At 38.6% G+C, this 15,871-nt stretch overlaps 1 protein-coding gene across 7 annotated transcripts; it reads left to right on the forward strand.

Moving 5' to 3' along the window:
- The first annotated feature begins 54 nt into the window (after window positions 1-54).
- Window positions 55-13,060, forward strand: LOC110456596 (kelch-like protein 21). Of its 7 annotated transcripts, none has more exons than XM_021507423.1 (4): window positions 55-177; window positions 9,347-12,007; window positions 12,132-12,842; window positions 12,902-13,060. In XM_021507423.1, exon 2 carries the CDS (start codon window positions 9,508-9,510, stop codon window positions 11,284-11,286), a length of 1,779 nt encoding a protein of 592 aa, XP_021363098.1. In that variant the 5' UTR covers window positions 55-177; window positions 9,347-9,507; the 3' UTR covers window positions 11,287-12,007; window positions 12,132-12,842; window positions 12,902-13,060. The 7 variants fall into 7 exon arrangements, with proteins under 7 accessions (XP_021363098.1, XP_021363100.1, XP_021363094.1 ...); XM_021507425.1 differs by having other exon boundaries at window positions 12,132-12,535; XM_021507419.1 differs by having other exon boundaries at window positions 12,132-12,285; window positions 12,349-13,060.
- Window positions 13,061-15,871: the final 2,811 nt, after the last annotated feature.

A 15,871-nucleotide genomic window follows, 5' to 3' on the forward strand; every position in this document is an offset into this window, starting at 1 on the left:
CCATGACCCAAGACTAGGGGAAATCCTTACCACGTCACAATGACGTCAGTAGATCAGCACAATGTGTGTACATGGCGAGCATGCCTTGATAAAATCACTCGTGGATTCTAGTGAACTGCAAGTTTTCTGGGAATGGAACTAATGCGCAAATAGTGTATCGATACCATAAATAAGCAGGTAAAGTGTGTGTGTTTTATATGGGGAAATGTCCGATTTATCGCCAATATTGCATCAATCGTTGCCGAAATGGTATCAATATGGTGCTTTACAGTAGTCTATTTTGTGATGAGACCTTTCGCCTGTTGGTCATCTCTTACAATATTGGTCAATCGATTTGACGGAAACCCGGAGAATGTAAGTGTGCGAATTTGGTACATGTACATGTGTTCTGGCTTACGTTCAACGGTTGTCTTATGCCTCAGAAAAAAAGGCGTGTCATTAAAATTTGTACACTCATGTAATCACACATTTTGTTACACACACGTACAATAAATAGGCATTTATATCGTGTAACGTTCCATTGCAATATAAGGTAGAGTATAATTTATACAGGGAACTTTCATTTGTCACTGATAATGAGACATATTCAATAGAGTATTAATCGACCTTGATGTCTTAGATTGCATGTGACATCTGACTATAGACTACTGCAATACAGTAACTTGTTTGCTGTTTGTTTTAAATATACAAACCAATAATATACACGTTTGTGTTAGGCCTACTGTATGATTTGTAGCATTGTCAAACCCAAGGTGGCTTTTCGAAACACATGATCATCCAAACTCATGACATGCATTAATTGCCAGACGCTTCTAGCCCTAAATCTTACAAAAATAAATCAGAATCCTTTTCCTGCTAGTCAAATCACTTGATTGGTTTGTGTAATTTATTTTGGCAAAATGATACATTATTATGTCCATGATGATATCCTAATTTCAAGGGTTTATCTTGCAAAAAAGCTAGTTACAATGTGCTTTCGACCTAGTCACTGAGCTGTCTTTGATAGTTGAACAATATCTGTGAATATCAGGTCTTGACGACAGTTCTAAATTATTTTCAAGAATTGTTTTCTTTTGGTGGAACATAGAGTGAAACTCATTATGTTCTGAGGTCCTTGCATGCACAAAAATGATACTGACAGTATGAAACCTTTTGATCAAAAATGACCATGTCCATTTCAGAACTAATAGCTAGTCTGTGTGATACTGAGTACTGACTGTGTCCTGGTCAGAAAACTCGGACAGTATGATACTGACTGTGTCCTGGTCAGAAAACTCGGACAGTATGATACTGACTGTGTCCAGGTCAGAACACATAAACAGTGTGATACTGACTGTGTCCTGGTCAGAAAACTCGGACAGTATGATACTGACTGTGTCCGGGTCAGAACACTTAGACAGTGTGATACTGACTGTGTCCAGGTCAGAACTCTCAGACAGTATGATACTGACCGTGTCCGGGTCAGAACACTTCGACAGTATGATACTGACTGTGTCCTGGTCAGAACACTTTTGGACAGTATGATACTGACTGTGTCCAGGTCAGAACACTTAGACAGTGTGATACTGACTGTGTCCAGGTCAGAACTCTCGGACAGTATGATACTGACTGTGTCCTGGTCAGAACTCTCGGACAGTATGATACTGACTGTGTCAAGGTCAGAACACTTGGACAGTATGATACTGACTGTGTCCAGGTCAGAACACTCGGACAGTGTGATACTGACTGTGTCAAGGTCAGAACACTTGGACAGTGTGATACTGACTGTGTCCAGGTCAGTACTCTCGGACAGTGTGATACTGTCTGTGTCCAGGTCAGGACTCTCGGACAGTATGGTACTGACTGTGTCCAGATCAGAACACTTGGACAGTGTGATACTGTCTGTGTCCAGGTCAGTACTCTCGGACAGTGTGATAATGACTGTGTCAAGGTCAGAGCACTTGGACAGTGTGCTACTGACTGTGTCCAGATCAGAACACTTGGACAGTATGATCCTGACTGTGTCCAGGGCAGAACTCTCGGACAGTATGATACTGACTGTGTCCAGGTCAGAACACTCGGACAGTATGATACTGACTGTGTCCTGGTCAGAACACTTAGACAGTATCATACTGACTGTGTCCAGGTCAGAACTCTCGGACAGTGTGATACTGACTGTGTCCAGGTCAGAACTCTCGGACAGTATGATACTGACTGTGTCCAGGTCAGAACACTCGGGACAGTATGATACTGACTGTGTCCAGGTCAGAACTCTCGGACAGTATGATACTGACTGTGTCAAGGTCAGAACTCTCGGACAGTAAGATACTGACTGTGTCCTGGTCAAAACACTTAGACAGTGTGATACTGACCAAGTCCTGGTCAGAACTTTTGGACAGAATTATTTCTGATCCAGTCCTGGTCAGAACTCTCAGGCATTGTGATACTGACCAAGTCCTGGTCAGAACTTTTGGACAGAATTATTTCTGACCAAGTCCTGATCAGAACTTTCGAATGGTATGATACTGACCAAGTCCTTTTTTAAATTTTCAGACAAAGTCTGTGGTAAGGCATCTGAACACTTAAATGGATTGTTTTGAAAAAATAAGATTAAAAAAATATATCAATCTCATTTTTGCTTCAGAACATCTTGTGGTATCATTTTGTCATTAGCTCTGTGTGCTATATATTTCTGCACTGCCATTTTATCAAGCTTTATCTTGCTACTACACAACATGCTTGACAGAAGATGAGGATATTTAAGGTGGCTCCACACTTTCGCAATTAACCAGCAAAATTCGTTGAAACTTTCATATAATGGTTATGCAACTATGTAGAGTTAATTTTATGAAAATCTAAACATTCCGATAGTTTGGGGAATTTTTTGGAAAAAATACCAAAAAATTGAATTTTCGCCACTTTTAATATTTTCCGTTTTTTTTTGTGTGTGGCATTGTTCGGAACAATAAAAACAATAAAAAAATGAAAAGAAGCATTTATAATTAATCCTACAAATATTTTATTTATCGCAAAATATGTAACACATGTTACACAAAGTGTTTTTTATTGAATTTGAACGGATAAAAGTGATTATCTACAAGCTAAAAGCAAACAGGACACACAGATCTATACATATAGAGTGGGAAATTGAACAAAATATACACAATGGCTTTATAATTAATTTATTTTACATTTTACAATCACTTTGATCCGGGTGAGAGTTATCTTCCTTGAAAAAAATCGGAACTTTTTGCAGAGGGATGACATTTACACAATGACAGTTGTCTCTGTTTACATATAACAAATGATGGAAATAAATCAAAAATATGATATCAAAATTATCAATTTATTGTTCTTTAATGGAACCAAATTACCCTCAGTCATGTACACTTTGGACATCATTCCACAGTCCGCTAACTCACGGTATATTTATAATTACATGTCAGGTACATATGTGACCAGAGGCTATCGCATGGTATGCCGTTCTCACGTGCCCTCACACATGCATTTCATAGGTATCTTGATATTTTACAAAACATTATTTTCACAGAGTAAGTAGACTACATTTGTAAACACGATTTAATCGACAGAGCGAAACTCCCTCAGCTTATGAACTCGTGTAAGCACGTGATATGCACATATGAGGTTGGTACGTCCGCATTCCATGTGTTTCCTATATGACCTTCTTGAGGTCGTCTGGTCTCATGTCACTGTCTTCCCGTGAGTCTGTTTATGTCAATGAATTGGAAAGCTTTATTCCTGAAGTACGTGTGATTATACATTTCCCGGTAAAATCTCGATATCGGGTGTTGACATATCATCGGCACGCACGTGTACTATTGTTTACCAGGGGCCTGTTCGTTTATGCGGAACAACCGGTTTGACCGTTTATAAATGTAACAATTCCGGGTATAAATCCTGGCGGACCTACAAATGTGTATGCAAGACTTGCAAGGCTTTCTCAATGCTCGCCTGAAAGCAGCATTAGATAACTAGGTCCTACCTTATTTAATAAACGAACAACAGTGGTCCAATCGGTTTGACCGTTTAAAAGCAAACGGCCCAGGTGTTACTATAATTTGCACTACGATATTGAATACCCGATACGCAAAACGGAAATGACGACACGGTGTACATGAACATTTCGATCAAGATAATTGAGTCCGAGCTGTACTTTTTCCGGAAGTACGTCACGAAAATGGACGCTGATGACGATGTGTCGAGCCACCTTAACATGTATGTACATCATCAGTGAGCAGACAAAAAGTTATCGGAAGTTCACCTGGAAATCGAAAGAATATATAACTCAGGAATAAAAACTTTCACTTTTTAACTTTAAATATTGAAAATGATCCCATATCTGATAACAAAAAAAAAAAATCCTGACCCCGACTTTATTGTAGTCTGTCAAACATAAAAGAATATGGTATGCAAATTATCAAACAAGACTGAAATTAGACTACACAAAAAATAAAATAAAATTACATTTAAATACATTCATAGATAATATAATCAGTTTAAGTCGACATGTTAAAAAATCAATAAAAAAATGTGCAATTTAGAAAAACTTTTTGATAACTTGGACATGATGAAAGAACCCACTTGAAACCTGTCTGTGTGGTAGCGGGTACGTCGTGAATTTCTTTTTGGTGTATTTTAGTTGTCTCTCCTTTTAGTGTACTTTAGTTGTCTGTCTTTTTAGTGTATTTTAGTTGTCTGTTTAACTCTTTGAGCACTGAATCAAATTTTTGGCGCGGAAATATGGCAGCTATTTCAGGCGGGTGAAATTTGTTGACAAATGTTTGTTTGTAGTTTAATAAAAAAAAACAGTTAATCGCAATTGTTATTTTTTCATTTCAAATAGTTATGACATGTTATTCACAGTCCTTGGTAATTTCACAGTGTTCTGTTGATACAAACATAAAATTGCTGTTGATTCTGAAGAGCTTTGAAACAGATGACATGAGGATAGATCTGTGTGATTTTTTAGCATAAGGTGTTTTCAATGTCCATAATGCTCATTCTGTAATACTAAATCCTATAGAAAATGTATCGCAATTCACTTCCCATGAAAGGAGCTTCAGTGATCATGAATTTCTTATAAATCAGATGGAATGGTCCAAGGGTCATGACATTTAGCTTTGTAGTGACATTAATTAAGTTAAGTGAATTGTTGATGACAGTCCCTTGTAAATCTAAGTCAAAGGAGATAATGATATTTGGAGCAAGCTTAAGAATATTGAATCAAGTGCAACATGTAAACATCATAGGTTATTTTTAGCTCACCTGGCCCGAAGGGCCAAGTGAGCTTATCCCATGGTGCAGCGTCCGTCGTCCGTCGTCCGTCAACTTTTTCCTTTAAAATGCTACTTGTCCTGAATGGCTCAGAGGATTTTGACCAAATTTGGTCAGGAGCATCATTGGCCAAAGGGTTCTCAGTTTTGTATAAACGGAGGGTATAACCCCCCTGGGGGCAGAGGGGCGGGGCCAAATAGGGGGAAAATAGGTAAATCTTTAAAAATCTTCTTCTTCTCAACCAATAGAAGGATTTTGACCAAATTTGTCCTAGAGCATCTTTGGACAAAGGAGACTCAAGTTTGTATAAACGGAGGGTGTGGCCTCTTTGGGGGCAGAGGGGCGGGGCCAAATAGGGGAAGTAGAGGATTTTTTCTCTCCTACTATACAAGTGAAGGGATTTAAACCAAATGCAGTCTGAAGCTTGGTCAGGAGCATCATTGGCCAAAGGGTTCTCAGTTTTGTATAAACGGAGGGTATGGTCCCCCTGGGGGCAGAGGGACGGGGCCAAATAGGGGAAAATAGGTAAATCTTTAAAAATCTTCTCCTCAACCAATTGAAGGATTTTGACCAAATTTGTCCTAGAGCATCTTTGGACAAAGGAGACTCAAGTTTGTATAAACGGAGGGTGTGGGCCTTCTGGCGGCATAGGAGCGGGGCCCAATAGGGGAAATAGAGGATTTTTTTTCTCCTACTATACAAGTGAAGGGATTTAAACCAAATGCAGTCTGAAGCATGCTTAGGGAGAAAAGAATCAATTTTGTTTAAACTGAGGTGTGTGGATTCCCCTTCTTTGGGGCAGATTAGTGGGGCCCATTAGGGGAAATAGAGGAAAACATTAAAGATCCTTCTCCTTCTGTACCGTTGAAGGGATTTTAACCTAACCAAACTTGTTTTAGAGAATCTTTGGGCAAAGGGAATTGAATATTTATAAATGGAAGATGCAACTTTGTTACTTGTATTCCTTTGATAAACCTGAATGGTACTCAGCAGGTTTTAAATTGAAAAATAAAATACCAGGTGAGCTATTAAGGCCCCTGGGCCTCTTGTTTTTGTACAGCACAGTAATAAGCCAGCCGTTTTGGTTATTGATGAAGTGAAGATCAAGGAAAGTAACTGAAGTAGAAAAGTCTTCCTCTGATACTTGCCGGTGAAAGACAGGAGTTGACCCGCAAGTCTGCTAAATAACGTCGGCGTTTCAAATAGTTCTGTTGTTTTGACTGTTAAATTTTCATTAATTTCGTACTTATTGTAAGATATATTAACTGATATATTACAGTTGTTGGATTATTAAATGACAATATTGTTAACGTTGTGCTTTACATTGATTTCTGATTTTATATTCAGGGTTTATCACCCCTATAGAATTAACATAATTGTATTCATGCGTGTCATTGAATACAAACATATGAAGGTGACAGAGTATTGACACTGGCATGTTTATTTCGAGTATGGGAGAAAGAGAATCAAACATGGGTATGGTCTGTGGACAGGGAAATCTCAACCCTCGGGTAAGAGTTCGGCTGTCCAGCACTCATTCCTGATAAGGTTGTTGTTACCTGTCCTGATAAGGTGGTTGTTACCTGTCCTGATAAGGTGGTTGTTACCAGTCCTGATGAAATCTTCAATAAATTCAGCCTCATGCACAAAACAAGCCCGTTCTGTCTTGGGGAAAATAAGTTGGTCTTGAGTACACTCTACCCTAAATATATTTGTTAACACCATAACAGGTGAACGATATAGCCTTCTAGGACTTTTTTGTTTTCATAAAGTTAGTGACAAATTATTTCTAGAGAAAAATCCTCAAAATCCTGAATGCAAATTCCCATATTACTGTGTGCAATAATTGTTTCAAATAATGAGTGATCTGCATCGAAATTCTTATCGATTAATCTTTTTAATATTAGATTGATTTAGTATGGTTTAGGTTTTTTTAACGTCCTATCAACAGCTATGGTCATTTAAGGACGGCTTTTTTTATCCATAAATACTGGCTGTAGGAACCATAGTTCAAAGGTCTAATATATTTTTATTTCTGAAATTTTATACATAAGACAAAAAAAAGCTATGAACCACGCAGCTACTTAATAGTTATTCACCAGGAGTTGTTGTACAAAAGTGCTATTAATTTTGACTTGACAGTGATAAATTGGTTTTATCACTGCCGCAGTATTACAGTTAACACTTCATGTTGATATCAAAACTTTACAGTAGGCATTGCCAAGTTAACTTCAAAACTTTCTTAATTTGGCCATATGAAAGTAAAATGTTTCCAGTGATACAACTGACCCAAAGATAAATAGTTGTGCCTACTGAACAGTGATTGTTGTAGGAATACGGAGTCCAGGATATTATTTTGAAAATGTTTTTGAATCTCATTACTATGTGTGACTCCCACAGGAAAAGCTCTAGTCCTGGATTCAAACATCTGTGTGCCAAAATTCGCTGCTGGACAGTTTAAATATTTTTCTAATCGTTTGTACAGTAGCTGAAAATGACTGACCAATTCCCTAGAGTCTGTTAAACTGAAATTTTGATTGTGATGTCCCTGTCCAAAAAAAAGATGGTCAGGTTGATTGTGATGTCCCTGTCCAAAAAAAGGATGGTCAGGTTGATTGTGATGTCCCTGTCCAAAGAAAGGATAGTCAGGTTGATTGTGATGTCTCTGTCTAAAGAAAGGATGGTCAGGTTGATTGTGATGTCACACTCACCTTTCATCAAGGTGGCCGTGGTTTGATTTCCCAATCAGATGTAAACATGATGTCACCTGCCTAACAACGAGGGTTTTCTCCGAGTACCCGGGTTCCTCCCACACTAAGACCCCATGCATGCTAATTATATAACATCTGGGCCAACAAGAGTGATAACTATAAGTTGAAATAACTTAATTGTTTAATAATTGTTGTAAAACGAATAAAGTTTATCATTTATTGATATCCAAAGAAACGATAACTGATCGTAATCAAAGTGAGAAAGAAAGCATGGTAAAAGAGTTTGTCTTGTTATACTAACTATGTCGGGTAACTGACAGGAAACAGGATTATTTTTTAGCACAGCCTAAATGGTTTCAGTATCGTGTATATATTGTGATGTGTACAAATAAATACATCCTGGGCAAATATTAATGATTTTAAAGCTTTTAATCTCAAAGTTTGGATGGTGTATATTTTATCACTGATTTATTTGAACTGTTTACACTGGTTTACAGAGGTGAAACAGTCGTTAAAGTTGGTGTGCCAAAACACATACTTAAACAACTTAATTGATTTGATATACATGTATAATGGTATTAAAGTAAAATGATAAGCTCTGACATATCTTTTGATGCTGATTCTGTAAATGATGAGTCTTCTAACTGCCTGACAGATAAATGAGATTCCAGGTTAAAGTGTAGGGTACTGTATGTAGACTTACAGAGGATAAATTGGATTTTCACTATACTATTGGTAAGAAGAGTTGGGTGTGAGATTGATTTGCTTTGTATACTTATCAATATTATTGTAAATGTGGTTTTGATTGCAGATATAACAGTAAATATTTTTCAAGATCAACTTGTTTCTGTAGAGGTGAAATTCTTTGTGTCTTCAGATTTAAATATTATTTAAATAGTGATGGAGATATTTTTTCCTGTATTCATGTAAATATTATTGAAAGTGAGTTTGTTTATCTTTATTCATATATGATTATCAGGGGGTAAGGTTGTTTCTGTATTTAGATATTGTAAGGGGAGCTTGCTTTTCTTTCAGATGAATATTATTGGATTTGATGGTAATTTAATGGAATTTATTGATTTATGATTCTGCCTCAGTGGTTTGATATTTAAATCACCTGTAGAATATATTGTGGTTGAGGTGATACTGGATAACGACCTGGCATGCCGAGTTTTTGTTCATATATCGCCACTTACAGCTCAGACTGTAGAAGGAAATCAAAGCTAATGTTGGAGACTGAATGGTTGAGTGAATACAGGGATTAATACACTAATAGATCTATACATATTTTTATCCTTGGCAGGCAATATACAGCAAGGTGGACAGGATTATAGATTATATTGCTCCTTTTTTCTTTGCAGATTGAGTTAGCCCAGCAGGTTACTGAGAAGGTGTTGCATTGGTCGTCAGCTTGACATTGTAATTAGTGGTCTGGCGAAACCTGTGGCCAAGATTATGCAGATTCCATTAATAGTGAGAGACAGGCAGATTTGTGACAATTTCTCTCAGGAGCTCGGCAACTATGGATGTGTCAGAGCAACAAGGTGGCACAATGACATGGATGTCCAATTCCGCGGATCAAAACACTCTGGTTTTACAAGATCCAGACTATGGTCTGGACATCCTTCGTCGCATAAACACACTGCGAAGTGAACGTGTGTTCACTGACGCATCCATCTGTGTTGGGCAGGAGGAGTTCCCCTGCCACAGAAATATACTGGCTGCCAGTAGCCCCTACTTCAAGGCCATGTTTACCAGTGAACTACGTGAGGGACTGGAAACTGTTGTGTCCATTAATGAGGTATCTCCTTGGATCATAAAACGCATCCTTGAATATGTGTACACAGGGCGTGTGGAGATTACCACTGACAACGCCCAGGAGTTATTGGCTGCTGGAAGTCTCTTCAACTACCCTGCTATCATTGAAGCCTGCTGCCAGTTCCTGAAATGTCAACTTTTCCCTTCAAATTGTTTGGGTATCGAGAATTTTGCGATTTTACATTCATGTAAAAGGCTTCAGGAAGATGCGCACAAGTTTGTATTGGAGAATTTCAGTGCTGTTGTGGAGTTCGAAGAGTTTCTGGAATTCAGTGCTGAAAGACTCAAAGTGTATGTATCTAGTGACTGGATTGATGTAAGAAAAGAGGAAACTGTGTATGAGGCTATCATGCGATGGCTTCATTTCGATCTCGACAACAGAAAATATTACATGTTTCAATTACTGGAGTTTGTGCGTCTGCCAATTGTGGATATGAGTCGTCTGAAACTGATAGAGCAGGACCCACTTATTCAAAGCTGTGAGAAATGTATGTTATTGGTTAAGGAGGCTCAGGAGCAGCATGAATCCATCCATGACCAACATGGCCGACGGCGACGCAGTATGCAGAATAGCCAGGTTCATCCTAGACCGTCCACCGTTGCTAAGGAAAAGATGGTTGTAGTTAGTGGATGGAATAGCTATGTGACACGTAAGGTGGAGATGTATGATCCTCAGAAGGACAGATGGTCAGACTTACCCGATTTCCCAAAAGCTGTGTCATGGTTCAGCGTGTGTGCAGTGTCCAACTGCATTGTAGTGACAGGAGGTATCCTGGATGCCAGGATAATACAGAACTGCTGGAAATTTGATAGTGTCAAACGAACATGGATCGAGATTGCACCCATGTTGAAGCCTCGCGCCAGACATGCTTCGGAGACACTTGATGATCGTCTATATGTTTTTGGTGGCGTGACGTATGGTGCCTTTAACTCTCAGATTGACCTTGACCATATTGAGTGTTACGATTCTATCCTCAATACATGGAGTGTAGTAGGACGCTCCACGTTTCCACGGAAGCAGTCACAAGTGGTGTTATTTGGGGACATGTTGGTAGAGGTTGGGGGTTTACAGGGTGGAGGTCAAGAGGGAGGGGCAAAGGTCGACACAATGGACAGCTACAAATGCTCAGAGAATGGTGAACTCCGCTCACCCGGAGAACAGTTCATCCTGCCAGAACCAATACAATTTGCCAAAATTCTTGTCATAAATGGAATATTCTACATTATATGGGAAGATTTGAAGAAAATGATAGCATTAGACCCAAGCAGGCGCACATTCCAGAGTCTTGCCGACACTCACTATGCTCACAAGCACAGTGGGGCCACAGTACTTGGTGATAAGGTCTACATCACAGGGGGCCTCATCGACTCCCGCCCAAGCAACATAGTCGAGTGCTACGACACGACAACTGATACATGGACGGTCGGCAAGTCAATGACAGAGACTCGTGCATTCCATGGTTGTGTGACAATTCAATTATAGAAACTTTCTCTGAGTTCAAACAGTATATATATAATGTATGTAGCTGAGGTACAGATGTAACAGCTATAGCTCACTGTGAGGTAGATTATAACAGCTATATAACACTGGGGTACAGTTGTAACATCTATAGCTCACTGTGAGATAGAGTATAACAGGTATATAACACTGAGGTACAGATGTAACAGCTATAGCTCACTGTGAGGTAGAGTATAACAGCTATATAACACTGGGGTACAGTTGTAACAGCTATAGCTCACTGTGAGGAAGATTATAACAGCTATATAACACTGAGGTACAGTTGTAACAGCTATTGCTCACTGTGAGGTAGATTAAAACAGCTATATATAACACTGGGGTACAGTTGTAACATCTATAGCTCACTGTGAGGTAGAGTATAACAGGTATATAACACTGGGGTACAGTTGTAACAGCTATAGCTCATTGTGAGGTAGATTATAACAGCTATATAGCACTGGGGTACAGTTGTAACATCTAAAGCTCACTGTGAGGTAGAGTATAACAGGTATATAACACTGAGGTACAGATGTAACAGCTATAGCTCACTGTGAGGTAGATTATAACAGCTATATAGCACTGGGGTACAGTTGTAACAGCTATAGTTCACTTTGAGGTAGAGTATAACAGGTATATTACACTGAGGTACAGATGTAACAGCTATAGCTGACTGTGAGGTAGATTATAACAGCTATATAGCACTGGGGTACAGTTGAATCAGCTATAGCTCACTGTGAGGTAGAGTATAACCGCTATATATAATACTGGGGTACAGATGTAACGGCTATAGTTCACTGTGAGGTAGAGTATAACAGGTATATTACACTGAGGTACAGATGTAACAGCTATAGCTCACTGTGAGGTAGATTATAACAGCTATATAACACTGGGGTAAAGTTGTAACAGCTATGGTTCACTATGAGGTAGAGTATAACAGCTATATAACACTGGGGTAATGTTGTAACAGCTGTAGTTCACTGTGAGGTAGAGTATAACAGCTATATATAATACTGGGGTACAGATGTAACGGCTATAGTTCACTGTGAGGTAGAGTATAACAGCTATATAACACTGGGGTACAGTTGTAACAGCTATAGTTCACTGTGAGGGGGAGTATAACAGATATATATAACACTGGGGTACAGATGTAACAGCTATAGTTCACTGTGAGGTAGAGTTTAACAGCTATATATAACACTGGGGTACAAATGTAACAGCTACATTTCACTGTGAGGTAGAGTATAACAGCTATAACACTGGGGTACAGTTGTAACAGCTATAGCTCACTGTGAGGTAGAGTATAACAGCAATATAACACGGGGGTACAATTGTAACAGCTATAGTTCACTGTGAGGTGGAGTATAACAGATATATATAACACTGGCGTACAGATGTAACAGCTATAGCTCACTGTGAGGTAGAGTATAACAGCAATATAACACGGGGGTACAATTGAAACAGCTATAGTTCACTGTGAGGTAGAGTTTAACAGCTATATATAACACTGGGGTACAGATGTAACAGCTATAGCTCACTGTGAGGTAGAGTATAACAGCTATAACACTGGGGTACAGTTGTAACAGATAAAGCTCACTGTGAGGTAGAGTATAACAGCTATATATAACACTGGGGTACAGATGTAACAGCTACATTTCACTGTGAGGTAGAGTATAACAGCTATATAACACTGGGGTACTGTTGTAACAGCTATAGTTCACTGTGAGGTAGAGTTTAACAGCTATAACACTGGAGTACAGTTGTAACAGCTATAGCTCACTGTGAGGTAGAGTAAAACAGCTATATAACACTGGGGAACAGTTGTAACAGCTATAGTTCACTTTGAGGTAGAGTATAACAGCTATATATAACACTGGGGTACAGATGTAACAGCTATAGTTCACTGTGAGGTAGAGTATAACAGCTATATAACACTTGGGTACAGTTGTAACAGCTGTAGTTCACTGTGAGGTAGAGTATAACAGCTATATAACACTGGGGTACAGTTGTAACAGCTATAGTTCACTGTGAGGTAGAGTATAACAGCTATATATAACACTGGGGTACAGATGTAACAGCTACATTTCACTGTTAGGTAGAGTATAACAGCTATAACACTGGGGTACAGTTGTAACAGCTATAGCTCACTGTGAGGTAGAGTAAAACAGCTATATAACACGGGGATACAGTTGTAACAGCTATAGTTCACTGTGAGGTGGAGTATAACAGATATATATAACACTGGGGTACAGATGTAACAACTAAAGTTCACTTTGAGGTAGAGTATAACAGATATATAACACTGGGGTAATGATGTAACAGCTATATCTCACTGTGAGGTAGAGTATAACAGCTGTATAACACTGGGTTAAAGTTGTAACAGCTATAGTTCACTGTGAGGTAGAGTATAACAGCTATATAGCACTGGGGTACAGATGTAACAGCTACATTTCACTGTGAAGTAGAGTATAACAGCTATAACACTGGGGTACAGTTGTAACAGCTATAGCTCACTGTGAGGTAGAGTATAATAGATATATAACACAGGGGTACCGATGTAACAGCTATAGTTCACTGTGAGGTAGAGTATAACAGCTATAACACTGGGGAACAGTTGTAACAGCTATAGCTCACTGTGAGGTAGAGTAAAACAGCTATATAACATGGGGGTACAATTGTAACAGCTTTAGTTCACTGTGAGGTGGAGTATAACAGCTATAACACTGGGGTATAGATGTAACAGCTATAGCTCACTGTGAGGTAGAGTATAATAGATATATAACACTGAGGTACAGATGTAACAGCTATAGCTCACTTTGAGGTAGAGTATAATAGATATATAACACTGGGGTACCGATGTAACAGCTATAGTTCACTGTGAGGTAGAGTTTAACAGCTATATAACACTGGGGTACTGTTGTAACAGCTATAGCTCACTCTGAGGTAGAGTATAACAGTTATATAACACTGGGGTACAGATGTAACAGCTATAGCTCACTGTGAGGTAGAGTATAACAGCTATAACACTGGGGTATAGATGTAACAGCGATAGCTCACTGTGAGGTAGAGTATAACAGCTATATAACACTGGGGCACAGATGTAACAGCTATAGCTCACTGTGAGGTAGAGTATAATAGATATATAACACTGAGGTACAGATGTAACAGCTATAGTTCACTCTGAGGTAGAGTATAACAGCTATATAACACTGGGGTACAGTTGTAACAGCTATAGCTCACTGTGAGGTTCACTTATTTACAGTTAGACACTGATGTATAACTATCAGTGGGTTCTGATACTTCAGCACAATCAGATAAACAATCTCTGTGGGTTCTAATACTTCAGCACAATCAGATAAACAATCTCTTTTATTGATAGCTTTCTATTATGACATTAGATTTCAGTGCCTATAAGCTTTCATTTTATTTTTCTCTCTCTTTAAAAATATGATATATATATATTTGAAAGTTTTCAACTGATTTGATGATTTAATTTGATCTTTTCTTTAGATAGAATGATTACAAATACCTGAATTGGGCCTCAACTACACCTGTGTTTCTGATACCAACTCTTCAGTGCCTATCAAGTGGGCCTCAACTACACCTGGGTTTCTGATACCAAGTCTTCAGTACCTATCAATTGGGCCTCAACTACACCTGTGTTTCTGATACCAACTGTTCAGTACCTATCCTACCCTTCCCTGCAACATTTTTATAAAAGAGTTCAATGTGGCACCCAGGTAGTACTGTAGACTACATGGAATACTTACAGTTTGTGTGATAATCACCATGTTATGAGTGATATCTTTATATTTTCCAAAAATCATAAATTCAAGTCTACATATCACTAAAGTCGTTAATATTACATAATTTTATTGGTATACATTGAGTGAAGTGTTATTTAAAAATCCTCACAAATAGGCCCAGGAAGGTCTGCTGAATTAAGTTTGAGTTAAATAGTAGCAGTCTACAGAACTATAGGATTTTATAATTGATCAATTAAAATCTCATTGAGTGGTTTTAAAACTTATTATTTGAGTGCTATATAACTTTCATTTCATTGCTAAAAAGAAAATAAAAAAAGAAGATTGAGAATGCACTTACTTTATGTTCAGTTGTGCTCAGAAAATGTATTCTCCCAAAGTCATTTCCTGCACTCCCTCCCCTCCCCACCTCCAAATCATAAAACCCCGCATGTCATCCCCTCTGCAAGTCAATGCTGCCTCCCTTCCCCTCAAACCGAAGATGACTTCCCTAAAACTGTCACACCTGTCTCAAACCTCAGAATGCACCTACTCCAGAAATTATACCATTCATTTAACATCATACTCTCAAATGCAAACTCTCTTACCCAAACTGTGGAAGTCATACCTTCCAGCAAAGGATAGCGACACAAAAAACCAACTCTTAATTACAATGCCCTGCTAGAAGACAATTTCATCCAGCACCAGCCATCAAAAACCCCTGCCACAAACCATTGAAGAATCAGCCAAACCTAAAGAAAACCATAACCACATAGATTGTACTCCTCAAAAAGTTAAATCCAATCAACACTATTAACCCCACCCCCTTA

This window comes from Mizuhopecten yessoensis, unplaced genomic scaffold (genome assembly GCF_002113885.1).
Source record: "Mizuhopecten yessoensis strain PY_sf001 unplaced genomic scaffold, ASM211388v2 scaffold8811, whole genome shotgun sequence".
Taxonomy (NCBI): domain Eukaryota; kingdom Metazoa; phylum Mollusca; class Bivalvia; order Pectinida; family Pectinidae; genus Mizuhopecten; species Mizuhopecten yessoensis.